We start from the raw sequence: 23,879 nt of genomic DNA, 5'->3' as shown, positions 1-23,879 counted from the left end.
CGGAAGAGCAATTGGAAAAAGTAATTTCTAGCAAGGCCAACAAGAGCGAAAGGATGCCCACCAAGAACATTTTTTTCATGAATGCTATTTTGTATTTTTTTGTGTATTTGTGGTAACATAAAAAATGACAATACATTAATTGGACAAGCAAGAATGTACTTTACATGTAATACATTTGTACAAAACTAAATTTACTGTATAAATATAAATGTAATTTTTTGTCTATGTACTATTTACTTTTCTTAACAGTTTTTTTAAACCTTAATTCCCATGGTTGACTGTCTTGGCAAAAAAACAACTAATCATTTTGGGCAGCAAGGCTCACACAATGACAAACATACTTTGTTTTAGTGGCATTGGCCAAATTAGTGACAATAAATAGGATTTTAAGCATGAATGAAATGTTTTGGGTGAGTAATTACATTTTGCAGACATGCAATAAAGTTCTGAGGTTCCATTCATTCATTTTCTTGTCGGCTTAGTCCCTTTATTAAACTGGCGACGCCACAGCAGAATGAACCGGCAACTTATTCAGCAAGTTTTTATGCAGCAGATGCCTTTCCAGCCGCAACCCATGTCTGGGAAACGTCCACACACACATACTCATATACACTACGGACAATTTAGCCTACTTAATTCACTTGTACAGCATGTCTTTGGACTGTGGGGGAAACCGGAGCATCTGGAGGAAACCTACGCGAACGCAGGGAGAACATGCAAACTCCACACAGAAACGTCAACTGAGCGGAGACTCGAACCAGCGACCCAGCTAACTTCTTGCTGTGAGGCGACACCACTAGATGTTCTGAGGTTCCAGCAAACCGTTTTGAGATTTGCACTCACAGTTTAGAAAATGTTAAGACTGTTTTTTGATGTTAAGACAACATTTTGCAGACATGCGATAAAATTTCAGCAAATCGCTTTCAGATGTGAACTCACAGTTTAGAGGATGTTAACACTGTTTCAAAAAAATGTGCCAAAGCAATGAGAAAAACTGCAACACTGTAAATTTTTGGGTGAACTATGCCTTTACGTTTATCTTTCTGAAGGTAATGCCATCTTGCTTAGTTCACTTTCACACTTCATCACATTCCCCTCAAATCCCTTCATATACCCCAAAGCAAAAATGAAGAGTGTTAACCAAACTGCCAGATTCGTTTGGGGATCAACCTTTTATTAGTCGACAGGATTATCATGGAAAATCTTTTCTGGAGTGTCACGACTGTGAACACCCAGTCAAAAAGGAACAAAAGAGCAAAATAAAGGGTGAAAAACAACAGAAAAACATTTGTAAATGAGTATAACGAGGACAATAGATTCATCTAATCAAATATAGCGAAATATCATCTCACAATTCTTCATCATAACTCTCCCTGCAAAGACAGTTTTGGTGCAGAGCGGCAACAATAACATATTGCTACCATACGGCCCATAATCATATAGAACTGCTCGTGGTTCTTTATTATTAATATCATCATCAGCATCATAATTGTTATTCTTTTTAAGGGGATCTCTTTAGATTGTCTCAGTTTTCCCTGTAGTGCAGCATCTCTGCAATGCAGCAAAAATAAATCTAATGAAGACAAGAGAGAGAGAGAGAGCGTGCCCTGAAGACACCTTTCTAGTGCACTACACATAGGGGGTGAAAGAGTCACGCGGTCGGTGGTCTGATCTCCCCCCATGCAGCATGCTAAATCAACCTTTGCTTCCAACCGCATCTGTTTTACACCTGAATCTGTCGTTTTCATCCGCTCCGGCTCTCAGCAAAAGCATGGGCAAGAGACAGGACAGCAGAAAGCAAAAGTGGCTCATGGATTTTTCATATTGCACCATTGGAGAATGGAACACAAATAATCATCGATCAAGACTTGCTTTGCTAGGTTTAAACAAGATATGTGCAAACGTGACTAAAGGACTTTATTCATAATAATAATAATAATAATAATAATTAAAAAAACGTCCCTGTAATACCCACAAATAAAAGCCATTTTATATATAGATTTTTTTTCAATATATTTATACTCGTAAGAATACGAAATCTTCACTTCATCTTGATTATTTTCGTAGTGAAAAAAATTTCTGGGCTGGACCCTCCAGTGGTCGATATTCATACTGTCATCTTCGTCTTAAATTGGTTCGTCCTCATGCACTCCCAGGAAACGGAAATTGGCCGATGGAAATCACTCAATCGCGCTTTTATCTCAAACTAATTACACACAAACAAACAAAATCTCAGTAAAAAAACGGACTCAAATGGATTCCCAGTCGTTATCTTGTGCACGCTAAACTGCTAAAATAAGTCGATTAGTAAATCCTGGTCATTAATAATCATAAAATCGTTTTGGCAATCTCTAGATGTGGTGTGGAGTCGTCTTTAAGAAGTGTTCACCGTTTAGAAAAAGCATAAAATAAAGAAACTGTCAGGAGTAGAAGTGGAAACGTATATATACAACCGCGCATGAAAGAGTTCACTTGTTTTTTTTTTTTTTTGTTTGTTATACCAGTGTGTAGGACTTTGCGTAGGGATTGTTGGTCTGTTTTAAGTGTCCTCTGGAGTCCAGCAGTGATTCCTGGGAGGTGCTGATTTTGGCCGCCTGCGCCAAGTCCGTCCCGGCCTCTCTCTGTGGAAGTGTAGAGGCCGTGCCTGACTGCCACTGCTGCACGTCCCTGCTGGTCGGCACCTCCATCGGCGTGGGCTCCAGCAGGGCGGGACGCTTCAGCGAGCGGGTTTTCTGCGGCTCCAGACAGGCCTGGCCCATCGCCGCTTCCCGAGACGTTCCTGACACTCCCCGGTTTAGGAGGAAGTCCATCCGCAGGTATGGAGGAAGGTGGACGAGCTCTCCTCCTACAGGCAGAGAAACACACTTAAGTTCTGATCTCAATTACACCTAATATTACAGTTTTTTTATTAGCTTGGTGCAGTTGCTGTGAGGTGACATTTAGCCATTTTCACACAACATTTTCGTTCCACATATGTAGCGTAATGATAATAAAGCTCAACCTGGCTCAACCGTTACCTGGTCTGTGGGCTTTGGGAACGGCCATGTTGATGACCCTGCAGACGTCCTGTGGTTTGGGCGGTGAGGCCGTGAACCTGCAGATGCCCGATTCTGACGGCGTGCTGGAAGTCAGACTGTCGGTGTAGTCGTTGGTACCGGCGGTCATCTGCTCAGAGGATGTGTCTGAGATGAAGCACTCGGTGATGGTGAATTTGGCATGTCGCAGCTGCTCCTCCATCTTGGCGTGCTCGTAGGCTCTGGCCAGCTCCTCGTATGTAGAAGACGCGCTCTCGGTGGACACCATGCTGCTGCGAGCGCGGTCTGAACACATTCATAATAATAATATGATTTTATTATGATTAACATTGCTAATATTTATTGATTACATTGCTGATAGGAGCTTAAGTACCTATAAGGTATTATTATTGTAATTGTACTGACCTGTGTCCTGTGATGGACTGACACTATAGCTGTCGCTCTCCTTGTCCACTGATCCAGCCACTCTGGGCGTCCCGAGCCTCCAGTCAGTGCTGAGAGTGTGGACAGAGACGGGTGGATGAGGCCGGTTCAGCGTCCACTGACTAGCATATCGGTTACGAGCCGCCGGACCAGCTTTAGCAGTACGCCGAGAGGTGGGATCTGGGGGACGGTTATAAAACGTTCAGTTAAACAACATTAGACCTATTCAATAACTTCACATATTTTAATAATGAACATGCACAATATTAATATCATGGGCATTTCAATTTATTACACATTTTCACACAGTGGTTTTCAAACTTTTTCAGCAGACAGCCACTTTACAGGCTTTTACCCTTTCACACAGTGATACCGGTTAACATATGGAAAATTTCCGGAACGACTTTACCGGTAAATTCAAAAAAGCGTCGTTCAAACAGGAGAGGACGTTACAGAATTTTTCCGGAAAAGAGCATTCACACATCCATTCCAAAATACCGATACATTCTGACATCATTAACCAGAAATGAGCTCTAAACGGCTGCGCTTATATTTGTAAATATTTGTCTACATCACAAACTCTGTGGATGGATCGGTATTGTAAACAACTTCGATGAAAACATATAGAGAAACACTTTCGCATTTCGAGATGTACATGATATGTGTGTGCACTGGCACTCATGGGCTGTTTCATAGGCACACGCAAAGCTTGAAGGAAAACAAGCAATGGCTTATCATAAGCATTTTATCGATAATTAATTACACGGTTGGCATTAAGATGAACATATAAACGTTATCTGACTAATTTCTAGCACCTAAATGTGTCTGGAAAAATATTCAAAGGCTTTTATTCTCATAAACTGCACGGACGTGAATGAGTCTGACTGTTCTGATTGGCTAAAGCAGACGTCTCACGTCAGCATGTTCTAGACGTGCATGCGATCTTTCCAGCAATATTCCTTTTGTGTTCACACAGCGCAGCATTCTGGCAAATTACTGGTAATGTTACAACTTCTTTTTCTGTAAAATAGCCAGAACGAATTTAACGGTATTTTCAAAAAGAACTGTACGTTTGGTAATTTTCCTGAAAGGTGTGTATGTGTGAAAGGGGCTTTTGTGTAGAGCAAATTCCCGGCAAAAAACGGGAGGGTTGACATGTATAAAGTGAACAGGAAGTTTTGACATGTATAAAGTGAACAAAACAGTTTTGTGAGATAACGCAAAACATCTTTGTGAGGGAAAGTAAAAATGTAAATATATAAATATATATAAATATATATATATATATATATATATATATATATATATATATATATATATATATATATATATATATATTTTTTTTTTTTTTTTCTATCACTGTTTTTTCTTTTTCAACCCATTGCCCCTCCATCACGTGTCATCCGGGTCTCTGTAGATATTGGCTAAATTTAAACAAAAAAATAAGTTTACTAATGTTCAACTTAATTTGTTTGTTTAAATTCAGCCATATAAATTGTTTGCAATCACTTACCTAAAAAAATACAGTAATAAACCCTGACAACAAGACCAATCTTTTTTTTTTTCAAGAACTGTCCGATCCCTACTGAATATTACCAAAAAGCACTCTAAGAGTTGAAAAAATGAACTAATAATCAGTTACTTACTGTAAAAAGCCATTATTCAAAAAAAGAAAGTAAACCAATTGCCTTAAAATTGACAAGTTGAATTTATGTAAAACATGTAATTATTCATGTTGTAACTTAGAACTGTTAAGTTGACTTAATTTCATTTTTATAATTATGTGCATAGTTCATATACTTAGTAATTTGAAGACTGCTTTGTTAACGCCCTAAAAAGGGTGATAAAACCTTACTTGACAGACTGCTCTTACTGGTCCCTGGACGGACATCCGAGACGTCCACCAGCGGTCCGGTGGCCTGAGACAGAGACTGATAGTGGACGGAGTGCGTGACGGTGGCTGATTTCTGCTTGGCAGTTTCTCCGAAGTCATTATCGGTCAACAGGACGGTGGATCTGTCATCTAGCAGGGACAGCAAAAAGGGCAGTCACTTAGAGGCTCATATTTAGCTGAAGTCAAAATTATTAGCCCTCCTATGAATTTTTAAAAAATATTTTATAATATTTTTTTCTTCTGGAAAAAGTCTTATTTGTTTTAATTCAGCTAGAATACAAGTTTTTAATTTCTTTTAAACCTTTTTAAGGTTAAAATTATTAGCCCCCTTAAGCAACATTTGTTTTTAATTGTCTACAGAACAAACCATCGTAATACAATGATTTGCCTAATCAGCATAACTTGCTTAACTAACCTAGTTAAGCCTTTAAATGTCACTTTAAGGTGAATACTAGTCTCGAAAAATATCTATTCAAATATTATTTACTGTCATCATGGCAAAGATAAAATAAATCAGTCATTAGAGATGAGTTGTAAAAACTATTATGTTTAGAAATGTGTTGACAAAAATCTTCTTTCCGTTGAACAGAAATCGGGGGAAAAATATACAGGGGGCTAATAATTGTGACCTCAACTGTAGTATGTCTGTTCAGATGTTAATGCAGATCATTAAACGCGACTCACCCACGGTCTCCATCGTGTCTCTCTCCTCGATGAGCAGCTGCGCTCGGGGAATATCAATGTGCATGCGGAGGGTCTGCTGCTGCTTGTTCATGGTGTCTGATGGCCTGGTGTTCTTACTGGAGGAAAACACAAACAGGCCTGTCAGTTACATCAACTCTTTTTGCACGGGCAGAACAAGACATGCTTCAACTGAGGAAACATAAAAAGATATTTCTAAGTCACCATTAAAATCAGAATTTACTATACACTACCTGACAAGGGTCTTGTCACCTATCCAAGTTTTAGGAACAGCAAATAATAACTTGACTTCGAGTTGATTGTTTGGTGTCAGGAGTGGCTTATATGAAAGGCAAAGGCCTCAAAATTACACTTATTTTAACAAAATAAAATATGCCTTGATTTTTAATTATTTAATTAGGACAGTAAGGTCTGACTTTGCTTAGACAAAAGTCACTGAACAGAAATAATGTCCAGTATAGAATATAAAGTCATGGTGCAGTGGGAAAAGAAGGAATATTGTGTCCATACATCTCTGCAATGACTCAAGTCATTTATTAATAGTCATCTGGAAAGGCAAAGAAAGCGTTCTTGCAGGACTCCCAGAGTTCATCAAGATTTTTTGGATTAATCTTTAATGCCTCCTTCTTCATCTTACCCCAAATATGCTCAACAATGTTCATGTCTGGTGACCGGCTGGCCAATCCTGGAGCACCTTGACCTTCTTTGCTTTCAGAAACTTTGATCTGGAATCTGAAGTATGAAAAGGAGCGCTATCCAGCTGAAGAACTTGCCCTCTCCTGTGGTTTGTAATGTAATGGGCAGCACAAATGTCTTGATACCTCAGGCTGTTGCCATCCACTCTGCAGATCTCTCGCACACCCCCAAACTGAATGTATCCCCAAACCATGATTTTTCCTTCACTGAACTTGACTGATTTCTATGAGAATCTTGGCTCCATGTTGATTCCAATAGGTCTTTTGCAGTATTTGTGAGGATTGAGATGCAGTTCAGCAGATGATTCATCAGAAAAATTACCCAAAATTGCCACTTTTTCCAAATAATCAACTAGAAGTCAAGTTATTATTTGTTGCTCTTACAACTGGGATCTACAACAAGAGTTTCGTCATTCAGTGTACTTATTTTCACATGTATAGAGCAATTCTTGTTATAAGCGCTGTATCTGTGCACGTCATTCTTTTGTAAAAATTAATTTGACCTCATAAACATGAATCAAATACCATGGTTTCCGCTACATTCTTTCTTCTATGGCAGGGCGCCACGCCAAAATTCATCCCGCCACGGCTACATTACAGCTTCTCATTAAAAATGTTTAATTTTTTCAATAGCGGGATATAATCGCACCAAAATGTATTAAAGGGTAGGTGAATTATAATAGCGCGAACTTTTCTGTAACCGTAGTAGTGCTGTGCGTCATTTGTTTACCTTTTAAGGTGACGTGCTGACTGACTGACTGACAGGTGCGTGATGTGTGAGGCCAGCAAACACGACGTATAGCCGAGATCCACATGCTCGTATGCTATCACATAAATGTGATCCCGACTTATAATACTGCGCTCACTACATTTGTCACTGAAATAATAATAACGCCACAGGTAGTTGGTAGATCTGTGTAAAAAAAAAAGGCCTGCCGCCACAGCTGGAAAAAATCCCGAAAAAACACTGAAATACCATAACCTTTAAAACTTTTTTGAGTGTCTAGTTTCTGCTCTGAATTTGTCCAATCATCACTTGTACTTCATTTTGTTAGCAACACCCATCTTTCAACAATTCAATCGGTTTCCAAAGAACAAAATCATGCACCTTCCTAAATTTTCAAGATCCTTTCCATAGATATATACACTAGATGTCGCCTGGCCTATTGTTGTCTTTTGGACGGAATGCGTCAATAGCGCAGCCATCTTGCTACAGGGTAGCGCTCCTTTGAAATGAATGTGGGACCAAGGTACAGTGGAGGACTGTGGCCATCCAAAGCCAGAGATATACACATATATCTATGATCAGGAGTTTTCCTGGATGTTAGTATGTAATTTTTTTTTCTAATTACGAAAATTATAATTTTACTTCACTTTTCTACATTGATGGATCAGTGACCGCACTGCCATTCCTGACAAAAGCTTGTGTTTGTGTGTACAGAAATGTACTATTCACCCTCCCTGTTAAATTTGATCTAATCATGTCTTGAAACACACCTCCTCTCCTGCTTTCACTTCTCATACTGACGGAGGGAGCGATTCGTTTGTGAATGAATCCCCCGATTGACTCTTTCACTAACATTAGCCGACAATAATACAGGTTTCTGGCAGCGCAGCATCTCGTTGTCATATTTCTTTTGCATTGTTTGCTGATTTTATTCAACAAAACTAGCATAAGCCGAGTGTTTAGTGCAAGTTGGAGCTGCTTTGCCGTATGGTGATTGCAGTAAGTGACTGTTATCATCAATAACGTTACCTGATTAGCACAAAAGTTCAGAACATACAAAAACAGAAAAAAACTTAATAATACCTATGAAATGTTCTGCCTTTGTGCTTTGTTTTCTTTGTTTGCTCGTTACTACACCAGTAGACAGCGCTAAAGTCCCGCATCTTCACGTAATAACACTGTCTTGACTAGTGCGGTTGAGTGACATTTGTCCTGGGAGCACTGTACCAATGTGGCGGCGCTATTGACGCATGCTCAGGGTCCCTATGCGATATCTAGTGTATATATTTATGGATCCTTTCAAGTGGATGTACATCAAGATAGCAGAAAAAGTATGACAATTTTAGCTTCTGTTTCATGCCAACTTAATTAACAATATTTAGGACAAAAAAGGTCATATGGATTTAAAATGAAAAGAAGGCAAGTCAGTGATGCCTGAACTTCTATATTGGGTTGCTTTATAAAAACAAAACAATCAAAAGTGTTTACCTCATAAGCATTTCAGCCAAACTTTTTGCATCTGCGGAACAAACAATAAGCTTCATTAACATCAACTGAAAATAGGAGTACCATAGAGTCATGCAAAATACAGCTGATGTGAGTCAAATCTCAAACAGCGACATATGCTGTGTTCTAAATCTACGGTGAAAGTGCAGTGGTGTGTATTTTGGAGTCTCTGACCCCTGAGCCGCTTCAGCCTCTGCTCTCTCCTCCTCCTCCTCAGCACCATCAGCAGGACGAAGAGCAGCACCATCCCCACCAAGATGCAGGAGATCGTCACCATCATCTTCATCCCTTCATTGCTGGTTTTCTTCACGGGGTCCTTCACCAGAGTCTTCACCAATGGAGGAATGGTGCCTTTGACAAACAAAATAAATCCATGTTTAGCATTTCATGCACAAACAGATGGATTTAAAAGGCAGGTTAAAAGCTCACTACGAACAGAATATCCTCCAAAAAAAAATAAATAAATATGTGTACGAATCTCATTCTGCCAGGAAGGTGTTCAAAAAATTAACTTTTATGTTGGATGCGATTAATCACAATTTATAATTAAACAGCATTAATTTTTATGTAACTTATGTTATGTTTTTTCTGTAGTGGATGTGTTTTGAAGATAGAAACTGTCAGTCTAACCTGGCAACCTTAGTGGCACAACAACAACACCCTTCTGCATTAAAAGAGAGATTTACTCACTGCCATCATAGCTGAGCGTAGCAAACTTGACTCGTTTCTCGGCGAGCCCGGCGCTGTTGTACACCTTCATCTGCAGTTCGTACCACGTGGCCTCCTGCAGGTCCAGCAGGTTGTAGCTCTTGCTGAGAGACGTGCGTTTAGCTTTGGTCCACACCGGACTTTCCAGCGGACGGTACTCCAGGGTGAATGACGTGATTGGACAGCCGCCATCATTCCAGCCAATCAGGTTGAGCTTGACGGACGTTCCGTTAATGCTCGTGAACAGCTCCTGCTCTTTGGAGAACTGCGGCTCTGTGATTGGAGAGGATGATAGATATCATTTATCTATTTATTTTTAATTTACCTATGTTGTTTTAGCTTTTTATTTTAGTTTTATAATTCTTTTGTAAGAGTAAAGCAAAACAAATAGCAACAAAATAAAATGCGCACCTTTCCCATGAGTCTTAGCTTCGATTATCTCACTGATTCGACCCGGACCAACAGCGTTCTGGGCCGTGAGTGTGAACTTGTACCAAGTGCCGCAGTTAAGGTTTTCCAGACGGTATGAACGTTCACTGGGACTGATGGAAATACTTCCCCACTTCTCACTGTTGTCCTCTGAGTATTGCAGAATATATCCTGCATGAAGACACAAACATCTTTTATGATTCTCCTCAGTTTCCAAGCAATGAAACTGGATGCGTTTGTTCCGTGTACTTAATATCCAGCACATCCACATCGGTTGCTATAGTAATGACTCCATCAGCACAAACCCAACAGAGTTATTTTCTTCCACAACAACAGAGAAGCAGCGAGTGTGACAGAGGAGGATGGAGGAGATGTAGAGACACTGCTGTATTTCACGCAAACGCATTTCAAATCGCATTAACTAATGTAGTGAGATGCATTTAAAGGTCAAATCATGATGTGAAGGATTGTGCAGCATATCTCTGCAGCAGACGCTCTGTAAAATATTAAGAATTTAATTAATTCATTAATTAAAAATGAGCCATATCACATGAGTAGCAGTGCGATGTGGTTGTATATTAGCACTGGTGGGAGGCGTGCGCCTTAGTGTCCCACCAGTGCTGATATACAGCCACATCGCACTGCTATGAGTGTATTATTGCATTTATACAACAGTTCGACGGTATAATCATGTACATAAAAAAGAAAATCAAACACGGAGAGTCTAAAAACCCTTTTGTATTGGGAACTACTTTCTTCCGCCATTCATTCACATCTGCAGTTGACGTCAGAACAGCATATACTAATTCACCAACGTCACTTTAGAGCTAGTATTTGAGTGATTCTCTAGCGTAATGTCTAAAGTGATGAAAAAACAGATGATTTTGCTGTCATTTTAAGTTTATAATGCTGAACAGCAGTCTACAGAGATATCACCCTATAGTATTACTGTCTGTTACAGTCTACAGTATTTCTCTGTTACAATCGGGAGATCACAATAATTAACCCGGAAAAAAGCCGTCCAATCACTACCAGATTGCATTTGTGTTAGCGATAAGGAAAAACGCTAAACACATGCGGGCATTTCTTCTTTCTTTCTGCCAACACAACACACATTCCTGATATATGTAAGTCCCATCTCACACTCAATGCACTATGCACTGGTATAAATACAGCACTACAACATACAAAAGAGATCGACATAGAAAGTCACCAGTTTATTAATGATTTGATCAGCTGTAGTTAGAAATTACACTGTATTTTCCTCCTCTAAGGACTTAATATGCATCTCTGTTGCCATCTTAGGGATGGAAAATGTCAACCGTCCTTGCTCAGTATGATAAACTAATTGCACACTCTCACATGCTGTGTTCACACCAGACGTGGCACGTGTGGATAAATCATGCTATTAGCGCTTAAATAGATGTGTGAACATTTTGAGTTTACTCGCTTCATTTGCGCATCAAATCCGCTTCACAATAGATGCGGAATCACGTCATGGTCAGGGTTTCTGTCTGCCTGGTGACTCAATGGCTAACATGGATTTTATTGAGGGAATAACTGTGTTTATGTGCTTTATGAAGGCTGAAATTCAGCATTGATTCGTTTGGATGATGAAGGCTTTTCCACTTAACATGTAAATCACTCACGCTTGACGCTTCTTCCAGGTCAGGTCTGAACACAGCATCAGAAATGATAAATATTTTCAAATAGGCACTATCCTTATAAATAAACTGCACAGTTGCAATCTAAACAACTACATTCTCAACTAAAAAAGCCTCAAAAGTACATTATGTTGCCCAACAGCAGCAATATTTGGCAAACTGTAGAGTGTCCTCAGCTTGTACCTTGTTGCTGTATATGGGTGGAGTAATACACAAGGGTGAAGGGGCGGTGTGAGTGCTGTTACTGGCAGAATACCAATCAACCAATCAGATTCAAGAACCAGACAAAACTGTTATATATATATATGTGTATATATATATATATATATATATATATATATATATATTTTTTTTTTTTTTTTTTTTTTTTAGCTGGAACTGTGGTCCTTGATGATGGACTTTAATATATATAATCTCAATAGCAAAGTGTTGAAACATTTTAAATAAACAAAACTACTGTAAAATCACAAGAACTTATGCTAAACCTATGTATATACAGTGTGTTATGAGGACGAGGGTCAAAACAGGACAGAAAACAGTCTATTACTTCTACATTGGATTGTTTTTTTATGTTCATTATAAGTGGACCTCAATGAATAGTACAAAATAATAATAAAAAGACAGCTCACGACCCCTTTAAATGCTTTACAAATGAACAGTACATGTAAGGGGATTTGATTATATTCTAAAGCAAATGGGTTCAAATCAAAGGATTAAATTACACTAAACAATTGTACCTTCGATGCAAAAATCAACTCTGATTATGTAACAATAAAAGACTCATATTAATATAACGAGACAAATAAATTAGGATTCTGATTGGATGAACTGCATTTAAAGTCTGGAGCTATGTTCAGCGGCATGTTAATTACATTTTACATTAATGCAGTGGAAACAAAATTAATTGGATTTTAACCCACCCATGAACGGCTGCTTTTTTAAAGTTAATTACCCATTTAATTTGTATTTCGCTCTTTACTCTCTAAACACCAATTCGATTCGAATAGAATGTGCCAAAATAATGATTTTCACCTCAATCTTGATCCACTAAAATAAGTTTGCTTTCTTTTTTCCCCCATCTGAAGGTGTAAACGCTCACCTCTAATGGAACTCCCGCCGTTGTCTCCGGGCGTCCAGGTCACGGTTATAGATGTGGTGGTGGTTTTGGTCACAGTGAGACGAGGTTGGTCAGGAGGGACTGAAGATGACATTTATACAGTGAGAAACATGACGTAAGAACTACAGATGCAAGTTTAATCTTTAAAAGATCATGATCTGGATTTAAACACATAAGCAACCGTATTACTATATGACAGCAATTCAGCTACTGCAAATGTCTAATAAACATTTCATAAGTTTGCTTCAAATATTTCTCAAACAGAAGGAAAACTTTTCCTTGAACCTTTAAGCAATGGCTAATGGAAATTTTAAACCACTTAACCTTAGTAAAAAAAATGAAATACTGCAAGAGGCTTTAGTGATATTGTAGTGGACTTTTCTTAATTTCTTTCTTTCCTTTTATAATATTAATAATAATAATATAAATAATAATAATAATAAATAATAATAATAATAGTAATAACAATAATAATAAATAATAATAACAATAATAATAATAATAGTAATTATAATAGTAATAAAAATAATAATAATTATTATTATTAATAATAGAAATAGTAATAATTAATAATAATAACAATAATAATAATAGCAATAATAATAATAATAATAATAATAATAATTAATAATAATAATAATAATAACAATAATAATAGTAATAATAATAATAATAATAATTATTATTATTATCATTAATAATAATAGTAATAATTAATAATAATAACAACAATAATAATAATAATAATAATAATAATAATAATAATAATAATAATAATGAATAATAATAACAACAATAATAATAATAAAAATATTAATAATACATTTTATTTAAAGGCGCCTTTCTGGCAACTGAAGGACACTGTACAATAAAACAAGAGCAATAAAACAACAAGGGAAATAATAAAAAAATATACACAGCCTAAGTGCAGATAAAAATAATCAATTAAGTATTAAAAGCTTTCTTAAATAAGTGGGTTTTTATTCTTGATTAAAATAATGTAAGGGAGTCAATGTTTCTGATGGCAGGTGGTAGTGAGTTCCAAAGCCGGGGAGCAGATCTGCTGAATGCGCTGTTGCCCATAGACGAGCAGAGGAAACAGACAAGTGGAGGGAGGAAGAAGATCGCAGGGTGCGAGAAGGAACAGAAATGTGGATGAGGGCAGACAAATATGGAGGGGCAAGATTGTGGATGGCTTTGAATGTTAACATCAAAATTTTAAAATCAATTTGATCATTTATATAAATACATATATCTTCTTTTACTTAATACTATTATTTATTTGTATTTTACGCTAATATTATAAATATATTTTTGTTTTGTTTTTAGGCAAAAAAATTAAAAATGAATAAAATTTTTTTTCACACCAAATGCAAAGAAGCAGGTCACTAGCTCTAGTTTACCCGCGGATGTTTTTTTTTTGCTAGTTTTGAATTTGTGCAGAAGATGTGATTAAGGGAAAAAATCACTTTCGCGAACGCTCACGCTCAATCTGCCCAGTTGGTGGAATGAACTCCCTAACTGCATCAGAACAGCAGAGTCACTCGCTACTTTCAAGAAACGACTAAAAACTCAACTATTTAGTCTCCACTTCACTTCCTAATCTGCAATTGCCTCTTTGAATATCACACTAATTGTACAAAAAAAAAAAAAAAAAAAAAAACTACTAACACTTCCCTTCTTAGACTTTACAGACCTGAAACTTGCCTTTAGTACTTATTCATTGTTGCTCTTAGTTGTGTAAATTGCTTCCTTGTCCTCATTTGTAAGTCGCTTTGGATAAAAGCGTCTGCTAAATGACTAAATGTAAATGTAAATGTAAATGTAAAGACAAATTTGTCATGTTCGCTGCAAAAGCTGATTCAAATGATCAGGATCTGGATTCATACACGAATACAACTGTATTACTAATTGACAGCAATTCTCAATTGATTCATTAACTACCTCACAGTAATGCTTTATTCACACTAAATGCGAAGACGCATTTTACTAGCTCTAGTTTACCCATGGGATGTTTTTCTTGAAGTTGTGGGAAAGATGTGATTAAGACAAATTTTTCATGTGTCAGCGTTATCTCTATTTGTGCTTTTGAATTGACTATATGTCATTTACTCAAGGAGTACTTAATGCTGTGCATAAGAATGTGTGATATCGACAAAAATGACATCAATAATTTTTGGATTTCTCCAAAAAATTATAAGGAAACATTTTGCTGGTTGAGTTTGTCCAGTCATAAATAAATATGAGACTCAAACCACCAGAAGGTGGCGCCAAGTCCCTGCCCTAATGACAACATATACACATGATACTAGGGCTGGGCAATACAGCAAAAAATAAAATAAAATAAAATAAATCAGTATCAATAATTACTGAATATTTTTTTTACAATCCATTTGGTAATATTAGGATTTTTTTTAATTTATTTAACCACTTTATTTTAATTCACCAACATTACTAAGGCAAATAGTTGTATAGTCAAAAACAAACATATTAAAACAAATATCTAGTTTCTTTTGTCTTATAATAAAATAAACATACATGTTAAAGAAACTCCTAAACTGATACATAAAATGTTACAAAGTGTGTGCAATGGTAAAGTGTAAATGCTGAGCAATCAAAGCAAACTTTAAGGTAGATCAGTATCTGTAAGGGTGAAATATTATAAATCTGAGTTTTCAGGTAAAGAAACCAGGCATCATTATTCTAGTACATATTGCAACAAAGTTGAATGACTATATTACCCCTATGCTAAGAAATTCTTCAGGTGGGGAGCTAGTGGCTAAGATGCACAAGAAAAGAAACCAAAAAGCCACTCAGGTGACATTCTTACATCCTTTTTTATTTACAATCCCCTCACTGCTCCTACACGGCACTCAATTTTAGATGTGTTGTTATTCTGACCTGATGACGAAACCCAACTAGATTCCATTCACATATCGTGCCTAAAAGCATGTGAAGAGTGCGCAGTGCGTGGTTTCATTCATCATTTTCAATACGCTTTGCCCTTGTGCAATAATCTCAAATAACTACAGTAGGTGACCATCAACCGTTTTCTCAAAGGATGACAAACGGACAAACCATTGCTGCAGCTCCAATACAAGTTTTATTTATGGTAAAAGTGAAAAAGCACTGCAGTGTTTGGATGCGCTGTGTTAGTCTGAGGTAATTAGTCTACCGTTATTACTGAAATGTGTATATTCCATATATAAAGTGTGAAGCACATTTGTTAGTTCTAGTAACGTGAATTGCTGTGCGCTCGCGGCATTCTGGAAAGCTGTTTTCAACTGGGTGCGCCTGGAAAATATGAGTGCATCACATGCGTGCTGCTTGTACACCAAGTGCCCATCGCTCCCTATTTGCGGGCGTAAGCCGTGCACCTCAATTGTAAATGTATAAGTGTGGTGGACATAGCCTCAAACAATTATACATTCATTCATTCATTCATTCATTCATTTTCTTTTCAGCTTAGTCCCTTTATTAATCAGGAGACCAGGCACGTGCACACATAGGGCTCAACCTTTTTAGAAAGTGCCCTTCTAAAACGATCTAAAGGAGACGCCACAGCGGAATGAATCGCCAACTTATCCAGCATATGTTTTACGCAGTGGATGCCCTTCTAGCTGCAACCCATCACTGGGAAACACCCAATTTAGCCTACCCAATTCACCTATAGCGCATGTCTTTGGACTTGGCGGGAAAACCGGAACACCCAGAGAAAAATCCCACCAACACAGAGAGAACATGCAAACTCCACACAGAAATGCCAACTGACCCAGCTGAGCTCAAACAACTAATATAAGTATTTAATTATTCAAATAGACTGCAGCAAATAATGTTTTCCCAGAAGCTCTATGATATTTGTTTTTGCATGTCCATACAGAATCGTAAAAATGATCCCAATTCTCAGTTTATCCTAAACGCTGCAGCTCCATCCCCACAGAAAGCAACACATCCTCCTCACCTTGAACCTGGAGATTCAGAATGATTTCGTCCGTCCCGTAGTTATTGCTAGCGACACACGTGTAATACCCAGAATCCTCTGCTTTCACAGTCTTAATGATGAAGCTGCCATTTCCGTGGATGCTGCGTCTTCCATCGATGACCGCAGGGGCCGGACTCCCGCTGTCGACAAACAGTGTGAATCCTCAATGAAGGAGGCAGAGTTTGACATTTCCCAGCATTCCCAAGTGACGGATGCTACACATAGGTATTCAGTAGCTGCTGTTTGCTCTTACCGAAAAGCTGGATCTGCACTGCAGTGTTTTCTTCACTATCACACTCAACTCAGCTAGCAGATCTACAGTTGAAGTCAGATTTATTAGCCCCCCTGTATATTTTATTTCCCTATTTCTGTTTAACAGAGAGAAGATTTTTTTCCACACATTTCTAAACATGATGGTTTTAATAACTCATTTATAATAACTGATATATTTTTTATCTTTGTCTTTTCCATGATGACAGAACATAACATTGTACTAAATATTTTTCAAGATACTAGTAATCAGCTTAAAGTGACATTTAAAGGCTTAACTAGGTTAATTAAAAGTGGTTAGTATGGAAGCCCATTACTGCCACTGAATTAAAAAAAAAAAATTCTGATAAAAAATTATAAAGTCAGAATTCCAAGTTTTAAAGTCAGAGTTCTGAGTTATAAAGTCAGAGTTCTGAGTTATAAAGTCAGCGTTCTGAGTTATAAAGTCAGCGTTCTGAGTTATAAAGTCAGAGTTCTGAGTTATAAAGTCAGCGTTCTGAGTTATAAAGTCAGAGTTCTGAGTTATAAAGTCAGCGTTCTGAGTTATAAAGTCAGCGTTCTGAGTTATAAAGTCAGAGTTCTGAGTTATAAAGTCAGCGTTCTGAGTTATAAAGTCAGCGTTCTGAGTTATAAAGTCAGCGTTCTGAGTTATAAAGTCAGAGTTCTGAGTTATAAAGTCAGAGTTCTGAGTTATAAAGTCAGCGTTCTGAGTTATAAAGTCAGCGTTCTGAGTTATAAAGTCAGAGTTCTGAGTTATAAAGTCAGCGTTCTGAGTTATAAAGTCAGAGTTCTGAGTTATAAAGTCAGAGTTCTGAGTTATAAAGTCAGCGTTCTGAGTTATAAAGTCAGAGTTCTGAGTTATAAAGTCAGAGTTCTGAGTTATAAAGTCAGCGTTCTGAGTTATAAAGTCAGAGTTCTGAGTTATAAAGTCAGCGTTCTGAGTTATAAAGTCAGCGTTCTGAGTTATAAAGTCAGCGTTCTGAGTTATAAAGTCAGCGTTCTGAGTTATAAAGTCAGCGTTCTGAGTTATAAAGTCAGAGTTCTGAGTTATAAAGTCAGCGTTCTGAGTTATAAAGTCAGAGTTCTGAGTTATAAAGTCAGCGTTCTGAGTTATAAAGTCAGAGTTCTGAGTTATAAAGTCAGCGTTCTGAGTTATAAAGTCAGAGTTCTGAGTTATAAAGTCAGCGTTCTGAGTTACAAAGTCAGAGTTCTGAGTTATGAAGTCAGCGTTCTGAGTTACAAAGTCAGAGTTCTGAGTTATAAAGTCAGAGTTCTGAGTTATAAAGTCAGCGTTCTGAGTTATAAAGTCAGCGTTCTGAGTTATAAAGTCAGAGTTCTGAGTTATAAAGTCAGCGTTCTGAGTTATAAAGTCAGCGTTCTGAGTTATAAAGTCAGCGTTCTGAGTTATAAAGTCAGCGTTCTGAGTTACAAAGTCAGAGTTCTGAGTTATGAAGTCAGCGTTCTGAGTTACAAAGTCAGAGTTCTGAGTTATAAAGTCAGAGTTCTGAGTTATAAAGTCAGCGTTCTGAGTTATAAAGTCAGCGTTCTGAGTTATAAAGTCAGCGTTCTGAGTTACAAAGTCAGAGTTCTGAGTTATGAAGTCAGCGTTCTGAGTTATAAAGTCAGCGTTCTGAGTTATAAAGTCAGAGTTCTGAGTTATAAAGTCAGAGTTCTGAGTTATAAAGTCAGCGTTCTGAGTTATAAAGTCAGCGTTCTGAGTTATAAAGTCAGCGTTCTGAGTTATAAAGTCAGCGTTCTGAGTTACAAAGTCAGAGTTCTGAGTTATGAAGTCAGCGTTCTGAGTTACAAAGTCAGAGTTCTGAGTTATAAAGTCAGCGTTCTGAGTTATAAAGCCAGAATTCTGAGTTATAAAGTCAGCGTTCTTAGTTATAAAGTCAGCGTTCTCAGTTATAGTGTCAGAATTCTGAGTTAAAAGTCAGAATTCTGAGTTACAAAGTCAGAGTTCTGAGTTATAAAGTCAGAGTTCTGAGTTATAGTCAGAATTCTGAGGTATAAAGTCAGAATTCAGAGTTATATAGTCATAATTATAAGTGATAAAGTCGCAATTCTAAGTTATAAAGTCAGATTTCCTAGTTATAAAGTCAGAATTTTGAGTTATAAAGCCAGTGTTCCGAGTTATATAGTCAGAAATCTGAGTTATAAAGTCGCAATTCCTAGTCATTGAGTTAAAGTTCCGAGTTATAAAGTCAGAAATCCGAGTTAAGTCCGAATTTTGAGTTATAAAGCCAGAATTCAGAGTTATATAGTCAGAATTTCGAGTTATAAAGCCAGAGTTCCAAGTTACAGTCAGAATTCCAAATTATAAAGTCGCAATTCTGAGTTATAATGGTAATTCCGAGTTATAAAGTCAGAATTATGAGTTATAAAGTCGCAATTCCGAATTATTAAGTCAGAATAGCGAGTTATAAAGCCAGTATTCAGTTATATAGTCAGAAATCCGAGTTATAAAGTCGCAATTCCAAGTTATAAAATAAGAATTTTCAGTTTTAAAGTCACAATTCCAAATTATTAAGTCAGAATTGCGATTTACAAAGCCAGAATTTTGAGTTATAAAGTCCTATTTCTGAGTTATAAAGTAAGAATTTTGAGTTAAAGTCACAATTCCGAATTATTAAGTTAGAATTGCGAGTTATAAAGTCGCATTTCTGATTTATAAAGTAGCATTTCTGAGTCATGAAGTCAGAATTCTAAGTTATTTATGACTTAAAAACTTGCAATTAGGACTTTATAATAAAAAAATGTATCTTAAGGGGGCTATTAATATTGACCTTGAAATGTTTTTTAAAAAACTAAACTGCTTTTATTGCAGCTGAAATAAAACAAATAAGACTTTCTCCAGGAAAAAAAATATTATAGGAAATACTGTGAAATTCATAACTCTGACTTCAACTGTACTGTATCATTTTTCTCATGCTCATACTGGTGTGAATACTGTTGTTGGGAGTGTATATTGCCGTCAGTGGGTTGTTTACCTCTCTTTCAGCCATTTGATGGCAGGAGGAGGGTCTCCGACGGCTCTGCAGGGTAAAACCACGTCCCTCATCCACGGTGTTGTAACCGTACCACTGAAGGTGAGGATTTTGGCAGGAGCTGTTGTATTGTAAAAAAAACACAAAGCATAATTATACTGAGATATAAACGTTTAAAAGTGTAGTTCACTAAAAATGTTTCATAATATTGGTCTGTATGGGTTTTTTCAAACTGATTACATGCCTCAATAAAACACAAGTAATGTGGGATAATTATTTTTAAGTTCATTTTTTTTTAAATAAGCTACACTACATTACCAGATTTCAACATGTTAACTATGGTATTTTGACAAGAACTAAGCAAACCATACCTCTCTAATGTACACGTCTAATACACTGAAAAAAGCATTAAAGGGACAGTTCACCTAAAACTGAAAATTCTGCCATCATTTAATCGTCCTTTTTCCAAACCTGATGACTTTCTTTCTTCTGTTGAACACAATTGAAGATATTTTGAAGAATGCTGGAAACATATACTCATTTACTTCCATATTACTTTTTTCTCTGCTATAGAAGTCAATGGTTACAGGTTTTCTGCATTCTTCAAAATATCTATTTTTGTGTTCAACGGAAGAAAGGTTTTCAGCTTTTCAGCATTCTTCAAAATATCTTCTTTAGTGTTCAACCGAATAAAAGAAACTCATAAAGGTTTAGAACCACTTGAAGTTGAGTAGTTGAGTAAATAGTGAGTACATTTGAATTTTGGGGGGTGAACTATCCCTTTAATAGTGGAGGGGTGTATTAAAAACTCTCAATTTCACTGCAGAGCACAGTCATTGTGATTGTACTATATTTACACTACTGTTTAGGCTCAGTAAGGGTCAGTATAGTTTATTATTACTATCTTCCTGTAATCATTGCTTTATTATTTCTGTTTTTCCATATTGTTATAATCCCATGACTGTGGATTCATGCGACACTTATTTTCATGAGTAAGGGATAAGAGAATGTCTCCATATCAAGGTCTATATTGTCTCTGGACAATGTTGTGAAGCAGTAATTTTCCATTGCTGTTGCTCGTGCTATAATAACACTTGTTGAATTTATAAAGTCTGAGCATTAAAACCATATGCAACTAAGAATATTCAATAAACCCTGCTCTTTCTTTATCAGGATGACTTTGTCTCCTGCTTCTGCTCCCTTCTGGTTTTCTCAGTCAACTCCGTTATTGATTAGACGGCTAATTCAGTTGAACACTGGTTAACAGGTAAGTTTCCTTTCGATTTTATTAAATGAATGCATATTTTTATTCAAAACAGATGCATCAAATTGATGAAAAAAGTACTGTGGGTTTATGCAAAAATATTAAACCACAAAATCAATATATTAAATCAATGAGTGAGGATGCTGAAATTTTAGTTTTACTTCACTACAATAAGTAACATGTTAAAATATGTTCAAATAGAAAAGTTATCCTTTGAAAGAAACCTCTCATGATAATGCAGTATTTCTGTAATGTTTTAATATGCTTTGTCATCATACTCTGTTGTTCAAACAGGTCTTTGTGACAAGTTTGCTTGTTATGTGGGTGGTTTTTATTTTTATCATTTTCATGTTGTTTTTACTTTTTTAAAATGTATTTTCTTGTTCACTTTGCCTATCTTATATGTAGACAAAATATGTAAACAGAATTATCTGTCTTCAATAAAACTTATTTGACAAAAAGAAAAGCTATTGTAAATAGAGATACTTCCTGAGTTTTTGATCAAATAAATGCAGCCTTGGAGCACAAGAAAATCCCACTGACCCCAAACCATTTTTTTTTTTTAAATAAGTACTTGCAATACAAGTATTATAAATACTGCCCATCCCTGTTCACATCTACAGTATAAAGGTAACCTCACACACATTGTGATTGATATTACTGCAGTAGAGCAAATCAAATGGTGTTTATTTTAAAAACAGACACAAAATATTTCAGTACACTGCAAAAAATGCTTTTCTCACTCAAAGTTTTGGTCTCATTTTTAGTCTAGATATATAAAAATTCATATATTAGGAATAATTTTCTAAACAAGCAAATTATATTGTTTTGTTTTCAGAAACAATAAGTCATATTTAAGCGTTTTTTTTTCTTAATAGAAGCTAACTTATCTGCCAGTGTGGTAGAAAAACAAAAACGAGATCATTTTACTAACCATACTAGCAGATAAATTAGCTTCTTTTAAGACAAATTCACTTCATTTTGTCTTATTATTTCTGAATCTAATTCTTGATATAAGGATTTGTAGATATCTGGACTAGAAACAAGACAAAACCCATTTTATCAAACACACGTTTTATTTTTTCAAGTGTGTAGACGTTTGCTGAGCATCAACAGTTGTTTGCAAATTTCAGTTTTAATTTCATATCAGGTTTGATGCATTCACATCTGCCTCTACTAAAATGTGCGCCCAAACACCATATCATTTATTCATTTTCCTTCGGCTTAGCCCCTTTATTCATTAGGGGTCACCACAGTGGAATAAACCGCCAGCTTATCCAGCGTATGTTTTACCAAGCTAATGCCCTTCAAACTGCAACCCAGTACTGGGAAACACCCATACACAGTCATTCACACACATACACTACGGCCAATTTAGTTTATTCAATTCACCTATAGCGCATGTGTTTGGACTGTGAGGGAAACCCACACAAACACGGAGAGAACATGCAAACTCCACACAGAAATGCCAACTGACACAGCCGGGACTCGAACCAGCTACCTTTTTGCTGTGAGGTGACAGTGCTAACCATTGAGCCACTGTGCTGCCCCCCAAACACCATATATTTCAGCATATTTATACACCATGCCATTTTTTGGCTTATTATCACGCTCCTCTAATACTTAAACTACAGAATTGCTAAACATAAAACCTGACTCATAAAAGCACAGATCGTCTGCTTTCCTCCCGAAGAAAAGCAAGGTAAGTGACTGACCTTTGGCCAGGGGTTCAACGGTAATGACATCACTGCTGTTGCCACGTCCGGCAGCAGTCACCGCCATCACCCAGATATTGTACTTCCTGTTACGGCTGAGATTGTGAACGCGGTGCAGGAACTCATCCGGGGCCACTTCAAACTCACTGACCACCTGAACAGAGTGACAGGTACACATAATGAAGGAAACAAAGATGTTTACTCTAGCCAAAATAAAACAAATAAGACTTTTTCAAGAAGAAAAATGGAAATAATTGAGGAATATTTGAAAAAGAATAAATATCGCTAATAATTTTGCCCTCAACTATAGACAAGATATATATATATATATAGTGTTACCTCTAGGATTTTTTTCAGCTGTGCGGCAGGTCTTTTACACAAATCTACCACATACCTGTCAACCCTCCCGTTTTTCCTGGGATTCTGCCGTATTTTACTGTTCTATCCCGCTATCATCCTGTAAAGGTATTTTCCCGTATTTCTCCCGTATTTTTAGTCTTTCTCTGAACAGCCGAGCCTCCCTATACGCAACCCATACCGCCAAACCACCAGGGGTCGCACCTTGCTCTAAAACGTGAGTCTTCTGGGTTTTCGCTTTGTTTAGAAATGAAAACACTTAAAAATAAATATTAAAAACGGCGTGATTCCATTTCCTTTTGATTACAGGTGCTGTCGCCCATCCTATACAATCGTTAAAACAGTCATATAATGGTGCATGACTGTCAGCTGACGTGCTCCATAGTGATGAACAGAAGCTG

The 23,879-nt window shown here is 36.8% G+C and overlaps 1 protein-coding gene across 7 annotated transcripts in view; it reads right to left on the bottom strand.

The window, feature by feature from the left end:
- Window positions 1–1,153: 1,153 nt before the first annotated feature.
- dscama (Down syndrome cell adhesion molecule a) overlaps window positions 1,154–23,879 on the bottom strand; it is a 185,024-nt gene continuing 162,298 nt past the window's right edge. For 6 of the 7 annotated variants that reach the window (XM_021479191.2, XM_073914132.1, XM_073914130.1 and 3 more), the window contains exons 21-33: window positions 23,122–23,275; window positions 20,146–20,263; window positions 16,862–17,022; window positions 12,883–12,981; window positions 10,102–10,290; window positions 9,673–9,963; window positions 9,157–9,333; window positions 8,965–8,995; window positions 6,037–6,152; window positions 5,314–5,481; window positions 3,441–3,638; window positions 3,018–3,320; window positions 1,154–2,845 (exon numbers count right to left, since the gene is read on the bottom strand). In XM_021479191.2, the coding sequence (XP_021334866.1) occupies window positions 2,496–2,845; window positions 3,018–3,320; window positions 3,441–3,638; window positions 5,314–5,481; window positions 6,037–6,152; window positions 8,965–8,995; window positions 9,157–9,333; window positions 9,673–9,963; window positions 10,102–10,290; window positions 12,883–12,981; window positions 16,862–17,022; window positions 20,146–20,263; window positions 23,122–23,275 (2,355 nt within the window). In that variant the 3' untranslated portion in view covers window positions 1,154–2,495. The remainder of the gene's footprint in view (window positions 2,846–3,017; window positions 3,321–3,440; window positions 3,639–5,313; window positions 5,482–6,036; window positions 6,153–8,964; window positions 8,996–9,156; window positions 9,334–9,672; window positions 9,964–10,101; window positions 10,291–12,882; window positions 12,982–16,861; window positions 17,023–20,145; window positions 20,264–23,121; window positions 23,276–23,879) is intronic. The other variant, NM_001030224.2, reaches the window with a different exon arrangement.

This window comes from Danio rerio, chromosome 10, assembly GCF_049306965.1.
Source record: "Danio rerio strain Tuebingen ecotype United States chromosome 10, GRCz12tu, whole genome shotgun sequence".
NCBI classification, from domain to species: Eukaryota; Metazoa; Chordata; class Actinopteri; order Cypriniformes; family Danionidae; genus Danio; species Danio rerio.
This window is presented reverse-complemented; position numbering and strand designations above follow the sequence as displayed.